At 36.9% G+C, this 15,747-nt stretch overlaps 1 protein-coding gene across 1 annotated transcript in view; it reads left to right on the top strand.

The window, feature by feature from the left end:
- Positions 1–15,747, top strand: part of LOC134538274 (vacuolar protein sorting-associated protein 16 homolog) — a 35,332-nt gene that overhangs the window by 6,054 nt on the left and 13,531 nt on the right. Inside the window, exons 5-9 of the mRNA XM_063379442.1 lie at positions 1,608–1,780; positions 4,925–5,171; positions 8,492–8,617; positions 12,316–12,443; positions 13,483–13,627. Of these exons, the coding sequence (XP_063235512.1) occupies positions 1,608–1,780; positions 4,925–5,171; positions 8,492–8,617; positions 12,316–12,443; positions 13,483–13,627 (819 nt within the window). The remainder of the gene's footprint in view (positions 1–1,607; positions 1,781–4,924; positions 5,172–8,491; positions 8,618–12,315; positions 12,444–13,482; positions 13,628–15,747) is intronic.

Genomic DNA, 15,747 nt, shown 5'->3' with positions numbered 1-15,747 from the left:
TTTGAAAAAACAAATTAATCTATTCAGTACATCAATGTGATAAAAGCATTCATTCTAAATTTTTTTACATTCATAAAGAAATCAGTTTGTGTGTTTGAGTTAAATTTTTGATTAAAAATGCTGATTATTTTTTTTCCTGTTGCATTTCGGTACTTTATGGTGTATTAATTTCCATTTTAGGGTTATATGGTGTATTGATATTCTTTTTAGTTTTATCGCAATTCACCATAAGTAATCTTGTCTTTACTACAGTAGAGACCAGTAACAGACAGCTGTAAGCTATCATTACACACAAAAGGGTGAAAAATAACCTAGTAGCTAGGTGTGTCACCACGATAAAATGTTGTAAATAAATAAATAAATACAACAATTATGTATATTTGATCCGGTGACATGCATTTAACACATTTATAAAAAAATTTGAAGCATTAGAGATTTTTACCGTAAATTTGCATAACTAGAGAGTAAGACAAATCAAAGGTTTTTTCATTGTCATAACATTGATACGGTAGTCTTGATTAACCGAGTTTATGTGGACCGCTGCATCTTTGGATAAGTTTAATATTAAAAAGAAAAGAGCATGTAATTCAGTACATGTGATAAAGTGACTCTTCTAAAGCCTTTAATTATGTAGAAATAAAAAAACAAGCCTTTAAAAAAACCTGATTAAAAGTAAGACATTAAGATTTTTTATATACATTTGAAATAAAATCTGTCGCTTGCTTGCAGCATGCGACAGTTGTCAAATAAGGGGTTTTCCTACGCGCTAGAATGCATGTGGAACTACTAGATTTATTTGGGACTGTCATTTGTAAAATTGATGCCTCAAAATGGTGTGTCTTTTTTCTCCTTCATAGAAGCGCATATTTACATATTGTGCGTTATTTCTCTAATTTTTTAGTTTTGCCAGCAACTGCTGACTACTACACTTCCTGGGTAAAAAGCATTTCCTTTTTCCGGCTGCAAAGAATGAAACCATAAATCATTTCATGGTTCACATATTCTAAAATGTTTCAGTAGGCCTAAATGGACTACGAAAGTGAATTTTTATCAGTGAGGCAGAATGATTAGTGCTACGCTCGCTGCTGTTTCTAGTGCAGTATCGCCTCTAAGATCAAGGCTCTGAACTGTACGTATGGCAAAAGCACTAGGTGATTCTGATGTTTTATGGCAGTTATGGCACAATTTACTCTTTTTGAGGGCGGAATATAATTTTTGAAAATAATCCACAGTCAAGACACACACAAATAAATACATATTTATTTTTTTTATGTCTTACACATGTTATACAATGAACAAATAAATACAAAATGTGGCATGTGATTAAGTAAAAAAAAAATGGGCATTTGAAATATAATTTTTAAAGAACTAATTTAAAAATAATTACCATGAGAAAATAAATTAGGTTATTATGTTACATAATCATAAACTTTTGAGAATACTCTGGCTTCTGCACACTGACTGCTGACAAGCTACATTATCCTTCTGATTTAAAATCGAAGTTGCAGTAAAAAATCGAACCATGAAATCTGGGTCTCCAGCAATGCTTCAGTGTTGACGAGACGTTAAAGCTCCACGGGGTTGTTGAACGGGAGCGATGTCCGCAGCCGCTGGAGCTGGACCGGGCCCGTTCCGTCGTGGAGATGGCGGTGTCGCACAACAACAAGCACGTGGCCCTCTTCACGGACCTGGGACACCTGTGGATCGGCTCGGCTGACCTGCGCAGGAAGTACTGCGAGTTCGACACCAAGTGCCCCAACCGGCCGCGCCAGCTGGTCTGGTGAGCCCCGTCCCTCTCCCCCTTGCTGTTGCACCCCCTGTTTCGTTTCTCGTCGCCGGGAGTCGAGATCCTTGTCGTGTGTGACATCTTGGCTCTCTGTATGTGGCATTTGATGGGAGTAATTTCGTGAGTGCGATGGAAGTCGAGGAACGGTGCTGCCGTCTGTGGCGAGTAGCCCGAACCAAAGTTCACACATGCAAAGAGAAACATTATAGTTTTAATGGTTTCACAGGATGAGCAGTATTTTAATAAAATTGCTCGTCAAAAATTAGGCCAAAATTCGAATTGTAGTTTGTTTTTTTTTTCCAACGTCAAGTACATTTCGCTGTTATCGGAGCCATTTCATTATATGGTTTTTAAAATTTCGCTCGGCAGATCGAATGATTGGATATGGTAGTCGACGTACCTGCTCCGGCAGGCAGTGAATTCTAGCGGCAGGTGCGGAAACTACGTGTGATTGATTTGCGTCCAGTAATGTAGTTGCAAACACAGTTTGCGTGTGTTTATTATGCTCAGCATTCTTTTTAAAGAATGCCACGTTAAATCTTTTGTCTGAGGCCCTGGTCTCGTTTCATAAGTGAATTTGCAACGTGAGGACACATGAATTTGCTCGTTTCCGAGGTTGGATGTTACACATCTCTGGTGAGTACTGTAAGACTTGCTTGCATTCTTTTATTCCTTATAAAACAGTGATGTCCAACAGGTCGGATCGGTTCCGCATCATTGCTTCACGTGGCTCGCCTAAACAATCTTGCAACAAAAAAAAAATGTTATCAGATGTACTGTCGTGTATTCGCCGTTCTTCTTTGGATGTACATATAATAAGTTGTCAGCAGTCAGTGTGCAGTAGCCAAAGTATTCTCATATTTATTCTTTAATATTATTACTAAGGGATTCATTTTTTGTTACTTCATCATAGTGATGGCCTGATATCCAAAAATCCGATACCGATACCGATTCCGATATTTCCAAATTTACCGATCCGATGCCCGATACCCGATATCCGATATTCCGATAATAGGCCTATCTCTTTTCTAACACTGATTCTATAAAATTGTGATTCTGGAGTATTGTTAGAGACAATAATGAAAATGTTAAATGTTAATAAAATATACTTATGTGAATGTATATTATTTTTATTAATTGTAAAATATTGTAAATCCACATGAAAGCTAATAATGAAATTATCATAATGGCCTACAAATAAGCTCGCAAAATTCAAGGTCTTAAAAAATTAAATTGTTTTTCAAGGCCAGATAAAGCAATATTTTGGAGTAGGTATTACCTACAGTATGCAAAAAACATATTGTAACTACAAGGAAACAAATTTCAGATTTTTGTGGAGAAATGTTAGCATGAGGCGATTCCATTTTTTGGTACAAATTCCACCTGCAGAGCTAAAAACAATCTTTTAGAATGAATTGAGGCAGGTGGAAAGCCAAGATATATTCTGGCTAACAATTTCAGTCTCAGGGATGCAGGGAAAAGTTATTACACAAATTTGATGTATTGAATGTCCTAAAAGATTTCCCACCGCGCAATATTTCTTTACAGCAATAATTGCAAATTGCTTTTGCCTTATCATTGGTTTTTACTTGAAAATGTAACCAGATGTCTTTTTTAGGCGGCATTGTGCATTGTACTCACAAAACAATAATGCTTATAACCGAATAGTGAACTTCGAAAATTCATCAAGCGAAAACATTTTGCGAATATCTGAAACGAATAAATATTCACTAATGACTGGGATTTGTGTACACATGGAAGAATTGTACCGTCGGGATGCATTGCAGTATCAGAAAGAAGAAATAGGCTTGAAATTGTTTCAGTGGAAAATATGCTTGGAATTACTAGGTAATATGGTGACGTGAAGAAAGATAAATTACGCCCGCGGAAAATAAGCTTGGAATTACGGTTAAGGTTATGTGAGAAGTATTTACCAATGTCCAATATTGAAAAAAATGCCAATATTACCGATCTCCGATATCGAATATCGGGCCATCACTACTTCATCACATGCCACTTATCATGTTTATGGTTTTTTGTATAGAAATTGTAAGACGTAACAAAATATTGTAAAAATATTAACATTTATTCATTTGTGTCATGATCTTGGATTGGTATAAAAAATGATATCCAGCCCTCAAAAAGAGTAAATTTGCTCATCACTGCCATTAAACATCAGAATCACCTCATGCTACTGCCGTAAGTACAGTTCAGAGCCTAGCTCTTGGAGACAATACCGCACTAGAAACAGCAGCGAGCGTAGCACTTATCATTCACTCCTGTAGTCTGTTTAGGCTTTTCTGAACAATTTCAAAATCAACGGTTAAAAAATCTCTGGGCCGTACGTTGGTAAGAAAGGAACGTGTTCACGCACGAGTTGGTAGCACATCCAGGAAAGTACTAATACTTTGAATTAATGTCTCACAAAAATTTCCATACTCAAAATTGGTGATGGTTATGTAGCTGATGCCTCGCTAGTGGGTAGCGCCTGTATGTATGTATTGCTTCCCTTGTGGGTGGTGTCTGCATGTATGCATGTGTTATCTCTAAAAAAAATGCCTCTATAGCAATATGGTAATTATGGTGGCCCCTACTCGTGACCCGTGGATAGGGGTATGCAAAATTCGCAATTGCGATAAAACAATTTTTTACGCGAAGTTTGACTTTTTAAAGCGAATAATCACGAATTTGCAATAAAATCATTTTTACACAAATTTTAACATTTTAAAACGAATAAACCCGATATCCACATTATAGGATACTATTTTTACGTGAATCTTAACGTTTGAAAACAAATAAACCCGATATCCATAACTAGAGTCCCGGAAATTTTGCGGATTCATCTGGCCTCAGGATAGAATTCAAAGTTATAGGTGTGCTTGACCCATGTTCACTTTCCCATTGGTTGATTTCTCAGCGAGAACATTTTTTATCCTTGTTATTTGGCACTACCTTGATTCGCTTACTTCTCTCCTGGCTGGACCGTTGGCTCACGGTCGTGGAGGGGCGTGTCCAGACGACTGCGTGCCAATCACGAACACGGTGCGACAGTGTGGAGGTTTGCATTCCAGCTTGCGACTGAATGAATCCGCGAAATTTCCGTGAGACTATCCACAACCGCGGATTGTTCGGCGGCAGGTGCGGGACGGAGGCGGTGGTGGGCCACTGGGACCAGGCCCTGCTCGTGGTGGGCCGGCAGGGCGACCACATCAGCTACAGCTACGACTGCCCCGTGCACCTGGTGCCGGAGATGGACGGGGTGCGAGTCCTCTCCGCCGCCTCCCACGACGTCATCCAGAAGGTGCCGCCGGTGGTCCAGCAGATATTCCGCATCAACAGCACCGAGCCGGGCTCCTACCTGCTCGAGGCCTCCAAGCAGTTCCAGGTGGGGGCCGTCAACCTCGTCAGACACACTAGAGACACTTAAGCCCGCCGCACACGGTACAATATACCTTACAATATTGTAAGCTAGGAGTCGTACTGACTCTACTACTAGTTTCTTCACTCGAATTCAAACTGGATACTAGTAGCTGTACGAGCTGGGCTACTGGTTTTGCGTAATAGACTGCGTTCTATTTTCGTTGCTTGCTGTGTCCCAAATTCCAATATTTAAGGAGTGGCCAATCAGAACTCACGAAAACCGCATGAGGGATTGTTTACACTTTTAAGCGCGCATGTCGTGATAAACATGGACGGAAAGAAGTGGAATAGTGACCAACTTCTCGTTTTAATAAATTCATACAAAGAAGAGCCTTGTTTCTATGCAGTAAAAAATGTGAATTATCATAATAAAAATTTTGTTGTGGAGAATATTCTCTTAACAAAACTAGTAAGGCAGCTAGAATCGTGTGCAGCAGAAACTTGTAGCGCACCTAGTGTTTCAGCTTGTAGCCTACACAGTACAGAAACCAGTACCTAAGCATTCTAGCAAGCCAACTAGTAGAAAATATTGTACCGTGTGCGGTGGGCTTAATACAGGTGACAGAGTGTAAATCAACCTAGCGACGAAAGGTGCAAGTACAAATATATTTAACAGATAAATTGTCACGTTATATATGATATTACACCTGGTGTCAAACGTGATTAACTTGTTTTTAAAAACTGTAGGTTTTTTATCTCCCATGTACATATGTATGTTTTAAAATGATGCAGTTTACAAATCATAAACATATGAAACTCTAGAAGTACCTAGGCAGCTGAAAGAATCCTAATTTAGGTAGAAACTGTCTCATAGACCACCAGAAGTGAAAGACTGTGTACTGTAAAACCTCGCTTGTACGGCCCAGTTTCTCGTACGTACAGATTTTCAGAAACCGTGAAAAATGAGGCAATAAAAAAAATAAAAAAATATGAAAAGTGTAAGAAATACTTTAAAGTTTATCAAAATACAGTTGCGACCTGCAGCGTTCACAACAAATACGGGCTACATACACATTGCGTCACAGTAAAAAATTAAAAAAAAAAAAAAAAAAACGCAAATTGATGGAAATTTACTGTCAATAGCGCGCCATACACGGAGTAAGGTCATTGTACTCGGTCAGCTGCTGTTATGATGTGGCGTAGCCGCCGGCTGGCTCTCTTTGTTTGCTGAGCTGCGCATGCGCAGTATACATATCTAGGTTGAAATTTTGTGTACCTTTGACTACCAGAAGAACCCTAGGCAGGTGAAAGAGTGCCTAGTTACGTATAAATTGGTGTCTTAGGCGACTAGAAGTACCTATGCTTGTTGATAACTGCCTGTTTAGGGTTCTTGTTAAGTTTTTGGCTTTTAAAAGCCCTTAAATTGATTTTTGACCTATAAAGTGCCTTGTATGGGAATACATTTTGTAAAATTATAAAATGTAGTCCTTAATGGCATTAAATTGTGTGTGATTGTGGTAGTAGTTTTGAAATTTAATGATGTTCATTCAGCAAAATTACAGTTATATTTTGTTTCATTCATTGAGTTGCAGGATATTTATAGTCGAAGTACCTATCTTGTGTCATAAAAATTATATTAATTAGCATTTCCAGCGGCTTGTCACAGGCAAGTTATTTGTATTATAAAAATGAAGGTAATTTATAAATCATAAATACTATACATATTAATTTGAATACTAGTTTAATCATAGAAAATTATATAAAAAAGTGGTGTTAATGGTCTCTCAGTGAAACGACTAAATTAGACTAAAGGCTTTCATTTAAAAAATCTAATTCGTGTTTTAGATTTGAGAAAAAGATTCGCCTTAAGTTTAACAGCTAATCATGTATAAAAACTGGTCCCAACTATAATTGCATTGCATGTAAAATAGCTAAGTTTAATTTTGTAGCTACTACAATTGACAAACCAATGAATTGCCATTACACTGTACATAATTCTACCTCACAGTTTTTTCAACTACGCAACATTTAAATGCATTTCCGGTTAACATGTGTAACTATTTAGCGTAATTCAGGCCTGTGCAAACACTGGTTTTTTTAAGTGAAGCTAATATAAAATTGAATGTTTAAAAATATTTGGGAAGTCAAATTGTAATGCGAATATTTTTTTCAGTAAGGCTGCATTACACTTAGTTTATTGAATACTGGATTGAAATTTAAAAAAAAAAAAATCTTTTAAATTTGGTAATTGTTGAACTGATCAATTTGATTAACTATTTGGTTTCTATATATAACACTATTCAATAAAAAAAATCGCAAACTTATCATGCATAATACCGTATTTACTCGTGTATAGCGCGCACCACGATTTTTGCAACTAATTCCAAAGAAAAAAAATTGAAATTTTTTTTTTCCCATAAATAAATTTTACTAACTTTTTGTGGTACCTGATTATTTAAATTGATGTGTGGTGATGCGTCAGGAAAATACATAAACTCTGCTGTGTAAACGGAAGATAATGAAGCGCTATATCGTCACAACTGGTACGTGGTAGGGAGGGAGGGAGGGAGGGAGGTGTGCCGCGCTACGTTGCTAAGCTGGCGCGGAGAACTAGATGACTCACCGGTCGCTGCTGGGACGAGGAATGGAGGAAGCGAAGAAGGTGGACCGGGGGGGGGGGGGGGGAACTGGTGAAAACATTCTCTCTTTCTCTCTCTCTCTTTTTACTAGCTTCTGAGCTGGCTTTCTGTAAAGGGGGGAGGTCTAAAAATAAACAAGAGACCATGATGTGCGAGCTTGCGCGCGCGTGTGCGTGTGTATGTGTGAAACAGAGGCCTCGTTGCTTGTGCGTATGTGTGGGGGCTGGCCAGAAACGTCACCCGTCACCCGGCAGTTAACGACTTCCACTCCTCCCCGCCTCCCTCACCAAAATCTTTTTTTTTTTTCCGTGTATAGCGCGCATCCTTATTTTTTTCCTTTACTTGAGGGGAAAAAAGGGCGCGCTATACACGAGTATATACGGTAATATTAAAATTGAGCATTGATAACAGCAAACCTGAATGCAATGTTTAATTTTTTAAGTAGCCCTGACCAACTCTTTTTGTGCAAAACATAAACAACCCAAAAAAAATATCTAAATATTTTAATGATAAAATCTTAGGCTTTGTTGTTATAAAGCTTCGCACAAATGCCTAGCTTTTCATCACAACCAAAACTTCATGCAAAACAAATTAGAATTCAATTAAGTCAAATTGAAAATAGAAAGAGCTTCAGTAGGTTCACTTAGTCGAAGGTTGGCACAGTCCTATGGAACGGAACAGTTGATGAGCCCTTCCCGTGTTGCAGAGACGTAACCACCGTGCAGACGAGTACCTCAGGTTGGTGAAAGACCAACTGGATGAAGCTGTGGCGCAGTGCATCAAAGCTGCGGGCTACGAGTTTGATCCAGAAAATCAGAAGATGCTCATGAAAGTAAGTCCCCCATGTATCGCAGTCAAGATGTGCTGCTTCTTTAAGGGGGTGTTTCCCATTTCAGGTCAATATTTTATATTTACAGTAATTGCTGATAAACTTGTAGACTTTTTCAATTGTTTTAATTTTCACGAAATGAAAAATATATACAGCACATACTTTTTGCATAATTAGCTGCCAAAGTTACATTTTTAACATTTTTGGGTTGTACAAATAAGAATTTAATTTATTGCAGAACTGAAACTTTTTAGGTTTAACTGCAATGTCACTGGCTACTTCATGATATGGTTTGCATTTCTATCGCAAAAACTCATTTCATGTTTCTTGGCTGTAAAAATTGTAACAAATTTGAGAATTTGGAAATTCCAGGTAAAATTAATTAATATTTTCTGAAAGAAATTCAAACCATTTCTTGAAGTAGCCAGTGGCATTGCAGTTAAACCTAAAATTTTCAGTTGTGCAATAAATTAAATTCTCCTTATTTGTACAACCCAAAAACGTTAAAAATGTAACTTTGGCAGCTAATTATGCAAAAAGTATGTGCTGTATAATATTTTTCATTTCTTGAAAATTAAACATTTGAAAAAGTCTACAAGTTTATCTGCAATTACTGTAAATATAAAATCTTGACCTGAAATGGAAAGCACCCCTCAAGGGGAAGAGCATGGGACAGATTTTAGTCCAAATCTATTTTCTCTTGCCTGATTGCCAAAATTTGGCTTCATTAGAGCAAAGTATACGTTTGAATGGAATGCCTGCAGGTAATGGTGTAGTGATCTGCTGCTACAAATATTTTTTTCCTCTGAGATTTTTGGTGTCTAGTATTAAATTTATTTTCAGGAATGCCAAAAAACATCAGTAGACAAAATACAGTATTTACTCGCATATAGGTCGCGGCAATTTTACCAGATTTGATGGGAAAAAAATGAAGTGTGATCCATATGTGAAGAAAAAATTTTTTAAATTTTTGAGGAATTTTTTTTGCAATACAGTAGAATCCCGCCGATGCGACCCCCCTCTGATGCGTCCATTCCGTTTATACGACCGTTTTATGAGAAACCGTGAAAAATTTGAGCAGAGAAAGTAGAAAATTTGAGTAAAATCGGCTGAAAAACAAGTCTGTTACACTTGGGCGCTATGTGTTCACATTTATCTTGGCGAGAGCTGGGGGCAGTGTCTAGCCGAGCTCGGCGCGTCCACTATCGCACGAAAAGCCGTCTCAGCTGTCATGTTATCTTACCCGCCCGCACGAAAAGCCGCTGTGGTAGCTTCTGCGAGAGCATAAGAAACTCGTCCGGCCAGGCTGGCGGTAGCGACGGCTTGACGTCATGCGTGACGTGGTGCTTACCTCTCCCATCCCCTACTAATTCTTCAAGGCTCATCCCTCCCAGAGCCACAAACCATGTAAAAACACCCTCCCCCCCCTTTTCCAACTAACATTTCAACACATTCCCTCCCTTATTTCAACCTTCTGCGTGAGAAACTGTCAGTATCCTCCTCCTCCCCCCCTCCCACACCGCGTGCGGCAAAAGCCAGGTTGTATAGTCCATTTTCGGTCAAATAAATATTTTTATGGGCTTATACGACTGTCCTTCACCATTAATAAATACTTTATAAGTTCAAGTTATTATGATACAATTTGTTTATTAGTCACACAGCATTTTCTGCTGAAAAATCACTAATACCTCAAATTTTATTGAATAGAAAAATTTAGCAGGGCCGTAAATATATTTATTTTACTGCATAGTTACTTTTCCATCTGCATTGCAACGTGTTTGTTTTTCTCTTTTTTTTTTATGTAGTGAAGGGTCGTGGAAAAGATAATTGCTTGAGCTGTCAAAATAAACATCGCTGACGGCGGGAGCGCATCCTGTCAGTCTGACGCTGTGATTATCTACTCCAAAAGCATGTCACAGCATTTCAGGATAGCATTGTTCTTATATCTTTCGTTTAGAGCCGAATGTTTTCTGCCTGATCCACTCAAGTTCCTTCGCCACGTTTTGAACGAAAATAACAACCAGCCGGCTAGCATAGCCGAACTCACTTAGCGCCAAAAAAAATGGTAAATGAAGGGCGATGTTGCACCTGAATGGCAAACAAGTAGAAAAAGGGAAGGGGAGAAGCAATGGTTTCCCCAGCCACTATCTTATCTGTGTCGGGAACTTCCTCACGCGTCAGACCAATCACACGTTTAAAACGAAAACCGCTGTAGATATAAAAAATCATAACAGGCCTTTTTTATTCGAAATTAAATTTACTACAACTTTTATTCTGTACATTTTTTTCAATACAAAGCACTGTTTTAGAGTTATAGTCTACATCTACAATTAAGACTTTTTAAGAAGTCAGGAATCTAACTTGACTTCAATTTTCTATATTCGGTTATTACGAGTACTTGTTACAACAATTAATCACGCCATTATCAGCTCTCGTAGTAGCGGAGTTTTACAGTACCCGTTAACTCTTTCGTGCACGACGCGCCGGCCATTCGCGTCATTAAATTACCGGTGCAATCTATATGGGGGGAATCTTAAATAGCAAATTCAAGACCTCAAATTATGGGTGCGACCTATATCCGAGTAAATACGGTACACTAGAGACTAATACAGGTGACAGAGTGTAAATCAACCTAGCGACGAAAGGTGCAAGTACAAATATATTTAACAAATAAATTGTCACGTTATATATGATATTACCTGGTGTCAAACGTGATTAACTTCTTTTTAAAAACTGTAGGTTTATTATCTCCCATGTATGTATGTTTTAAAATGCTGCAGTTTACAAATCATAAACATATGAAACTAAGCTTTACTAAACTCCAATTTTAGTAGGAAGTAATAAAAAACAATGTAGGTGATTAATATGATAATGGTTAAGCTGAAACTTGAATATTTACATGTAAGAGTTCTAGATTGTTGGATGAATATTTATTATGAGTTCCTTAAGAGCACTGGGTGATTTTTGTCTGTTTCGTTTCAGTATAGTATCAGAAAATTTTATCGCTACTTGTGCTCAGGATGTCCACAGTTAGTACTTTCATACTAGATCTAGTACTTTTATAAGTTTTTTAGTGGTCAAGTGCAGATCTAGTCCTTTTTTCTTTAATATAATATTATTACAGTAACTCCAATATGTTTTATTATTAGGCGTAATAATTTTTAAAAACTATGGATTGTATGTGTGTGTTTGGTGTGATATATTTAAGTTAGAGCATTGCAATGTCATAATAACTTCCTAAATTGTTAAAACCATAAAAAATTATAATTTAGTACTTTTTTTTTCAAATCTAGTACCTACTTTTTTCTTGCCTAAGTTGGTACGAAATATTTTTTCCTTGTGGAGACCCTGCTTGTGCTGAATTGCAGCCAATGTACGTATACTTGGACGTAGTTATGCAAAAAGGAACCAACCCACATAAAACCTATTCTGAGTATTTTGAAGTTAAAGTTAATTATAAATTGTTATTCTCGTATTGATAACATAATGTGGGTATAATTTTAACGGTCTGGCATAAATACTGATATAATAATAGCAACGACGGTACGATCAACCTTGTACTATTTTAATTTATTTTAAAATAAAATATAACAAAATCGTGGGTTGGTTCCTTTTTGCATAACTACTTCCACTTAAGGTTTTTGAAGATGGTGCGTGTTGGTGAATAAACAACATTTATCCAGTATCGAACTTGTTTGCAGGCTGCCCAGTTCGGCAAGTGTTTCATACCGGACGTGGACTCGGAGCCGTACGTGAAGATGTGCCGGACGCTGCGGGTCTTGAACGCCGTCCGGAACCCCAACATCGGAGTCCCCCTGACTTTGACTCAGTATCCTTCCCTGGGCTGTGAGACTAGCATCTGCCGCGTGTTGGATTCTTCACTGCATGGCGACAGTGCAGAGAGCATGTCGCTTCTGCTAACAGTGTAACATGCCTTTTAGAAGAGTGAATTTTTATCGTTTTGAATTTTTGTCCGAAACCTGGCCACTTTAAAAAATTTTAGAAATCAAACAACACAACCTTTCTTTTTTTAATGTTCAAAGAGCACTATTCAATTAATTTTCTTTTCAACAACTCTGATAATCATTAATAAGGTTACGTATTAATAAAAATCAATTTTTAATTATGGTTTTCCAGTTGGTTATAGACATGTATGTCAACCCCTGATGGGTATTTTATTCTTGGTTGTGCTTGTGAAATTAAGGTAAGGTTACGTATAAATTGTTAAGTTATTTACTATAGTTCCTAGTTGGCCTTCTTGTTGTTGCTGTTGGTGGTAGGGCCTACAAGGGTCTTACCAAATGTTTCAGTCAATTTGGGCAGGTATGTATTTGACGTGACGTCTAAATCGATGAACGCCGGCTGCACGCATGAAAGTGTCCCGTTACGCTCATTGTACGTTTGCGCCGCATCTATCTCTCTTCCACTCGATTGGAACAACCATCGATTTGACTTTTTCGAGGCACATTAAACTTGAAACACTCCCATTCGTTTCCTACTTTTCCTATCATCGTCCTATCCTTAACAGAATAACACAGATTGGAAGAAGTTAAATAGCAAACATGTATAAAAGTTATAGTTAAAATAATCTCTTCGTTAAAGTAATAAACATATTTGAATTAATGGGTGCAAATAAAAGTAAATTTATCAATTGAATTGTAGATTTCATTTCACTCCTTCTTTGTATCCATACAAAATAGTGATAATTCGATAGAAATGATTCAATTTTATTCATAAAAGTATGCAATCATTTCATCAATGTTTTGCCATGATGTTGTCACATTTAAAGTATCATCCGTGAACCGACTTTACAGACAGCCAATTTTTTTTTTTATACATACATATAAGTTTTCCTTGACGCGTCGCAGACTGCAGCACATGTCGTTCCAAGTGCTGCTGGACAGGCTGGTCATGAGGAGGCACTTCTACTTGGCCATCCAGGTGGCCAAGTACCTGCGTCTGCCCGACGTGGAGGGCTCCAGCAGGATCCTGGCCCACTGGGCCTGCTACAAGGTCTGCACCCGCGACATGCCGGTGTGGTCGTTTTAGTGTCCGTTTCAACCAGTGTTCCCAATGTCGTGTTTGGATAAACTGGTACACAGCGACATGCCGGTGTGGTCGTTTTAGTGTCCGTTTCAACCAGTGTTTCCAATGCCGTGTTTGGAAAATCTGGTACACAGCGACATGCCGGTGTGGTCGTTTTAGTGTCTGTTTCAACCAGTGCTCCCAATGACCCACTTGTAAAAAAACTTGTGCACGTAAAGAAAAGTACAATTTTTGTCCTTTCGTGTGCCACTCATCTTTCATGTTCACCTGTTCATAGTTCTCCGGGCATTTTTTAACTCCAATTTTTCTGTTAGTTCGAAGCTCTTCTTGAATATTGTGGTTCTTTGATGAGGCATGCTATGGCATAATTTTTGTGCTGTAAAATACTTTTTTTTTTCATCCTTTTAATAATAAATGTTATCAAGATACTGACGTACTACAAGGTATTATTTATTAATCTGGAGACTATCACTGTTATATTTTACAAAAGGTATTGAATTGTTAACTTATAGCTTATAGGTTATCTAACCCGTTCAGAAATTATCTGTAATTGGATCAGTATCACCCATCATCAGTCTGCCTGCAGACTTTTTAACAGTTGTAATTACATGTTAAGACGTAGGGATCTGCAAGTACCTATGTATTTGAAAAATATGCGGTATTCTACTATTTGTGAATAATTTGATAATTGATTTCACGTACAGTTCGTTACCAATACATTCAGCAAGTAGAACTCATTAAGAAAAATTTCAAATATGTATGAAGCCAAAACATTTTAAATTTTATTGAGAAATTTGGATTTGTTTTCTGCAAAATATTACATGCTACATATTTATATGTTACAAATAATTTTTGTCTATATTCAGTTGATCGACAAAGAAATTTTCACACATAAAATTCTCGCGATTTAATGAAATCAATTGTCAATTTTTAATTTCTTATATTTTGCACCACTCTGTTGTGGTTTGTTAAATATTCAATATTCTGGAATAAATTGATATTTGATTCAAATAAAAATATTAACAGGATTCGCAGAAGCATAACTGCACGAAATATCGTAGGTGCATATGCAACAATACTTATCTGAACTTTCGGGTACACTATATTCAAGATGAGGCAAGACTTTTTTGGATATTGATTTTTTCTGAATGTTCATTCAGTCTTTGAAAGCTGAATATTTGATCTAATACACTTAAATCTCATACAGTCCTTTTTTTTTTTAAATAAAAATTTGGTCTTAGATAAAGAAAAAATTGTTTATACTGAACCTTATAAAATGTAAAACAGTGTTAAAGTGAGGTAATTTGTATTTGAAGTTTCATGGTAAACAAAAATCAGATTTGTGGGTACCAGACTAGCTAAGCATGTATTGATGACCATAAAATTCCATTACAAAATATTTGCAACCCTTTAGCAGCGGGATTTTACCAGAACACTCAAAAGAGTCAATTCAAAAATGGCAAAATATTTAACCATTTAATTTATCGTAAGTTAATCAAGGAAGTTGAACAGTCGTAAATCATGTTACATCAGTTATTCTCATATGGATTTAAAAAAAAAAATAGTATTTTATAATTAGGGATGGGCCAATAAAATCTTTAAATACCATCAGATCCTTAGTATTTAAGGAAAGGGAAAAAATTCAAGAAACATATTACTGGAAACAAAAGTAAATTAACAAATTCAATAATGATAACATTTAAAATGTACTAGGTCAGCTTTTTTCTTCATATCCCCAATATATTATACTTTTAAACATGCAAATATATAAATAAAATTACAAATTCTAGAAAATTATTTTGTGAAATGAACATTCAAAGGGTTGATTGTTTCAACTTTATAGTTAATATTTTTTTTTCATTTCTTGTACATTATTTTATTTTTGACCCTTGACACCTCGATTTTTACTTGATGGGTATATTTGAGGCACTCTTGGGATATTCGAATTCGAGGAGATATTGAATTGATCCATCACTAATAAATATACAACAAAATTAATGAATTCTGCATTAGTAAAATTCCGTTACTTTCCAACAAATGCCCCAGAACCCGCTGTAGTGAATCCAAGTGGGAGCAGCTCAGTGGTG

Source organism: Bacillus rossius, chromosome 13 (genome assembly GCF_032445375.1).
Source record: "Bacillus rossius redtenbacheri isolate Brsri chromosome 13, Brsri_v3, whole genome shotgun sequence".
NCBI lineage: Eukaryota > Metazoa > Arthropoda > Insecta > Phasmatodea > Bacillidae > Bacillus > Bacillus rossius.
Note: the sequence above shows the minus strand (reverse complement) of the source record. Positions and strands in the feature narration are given on the sequence as shown.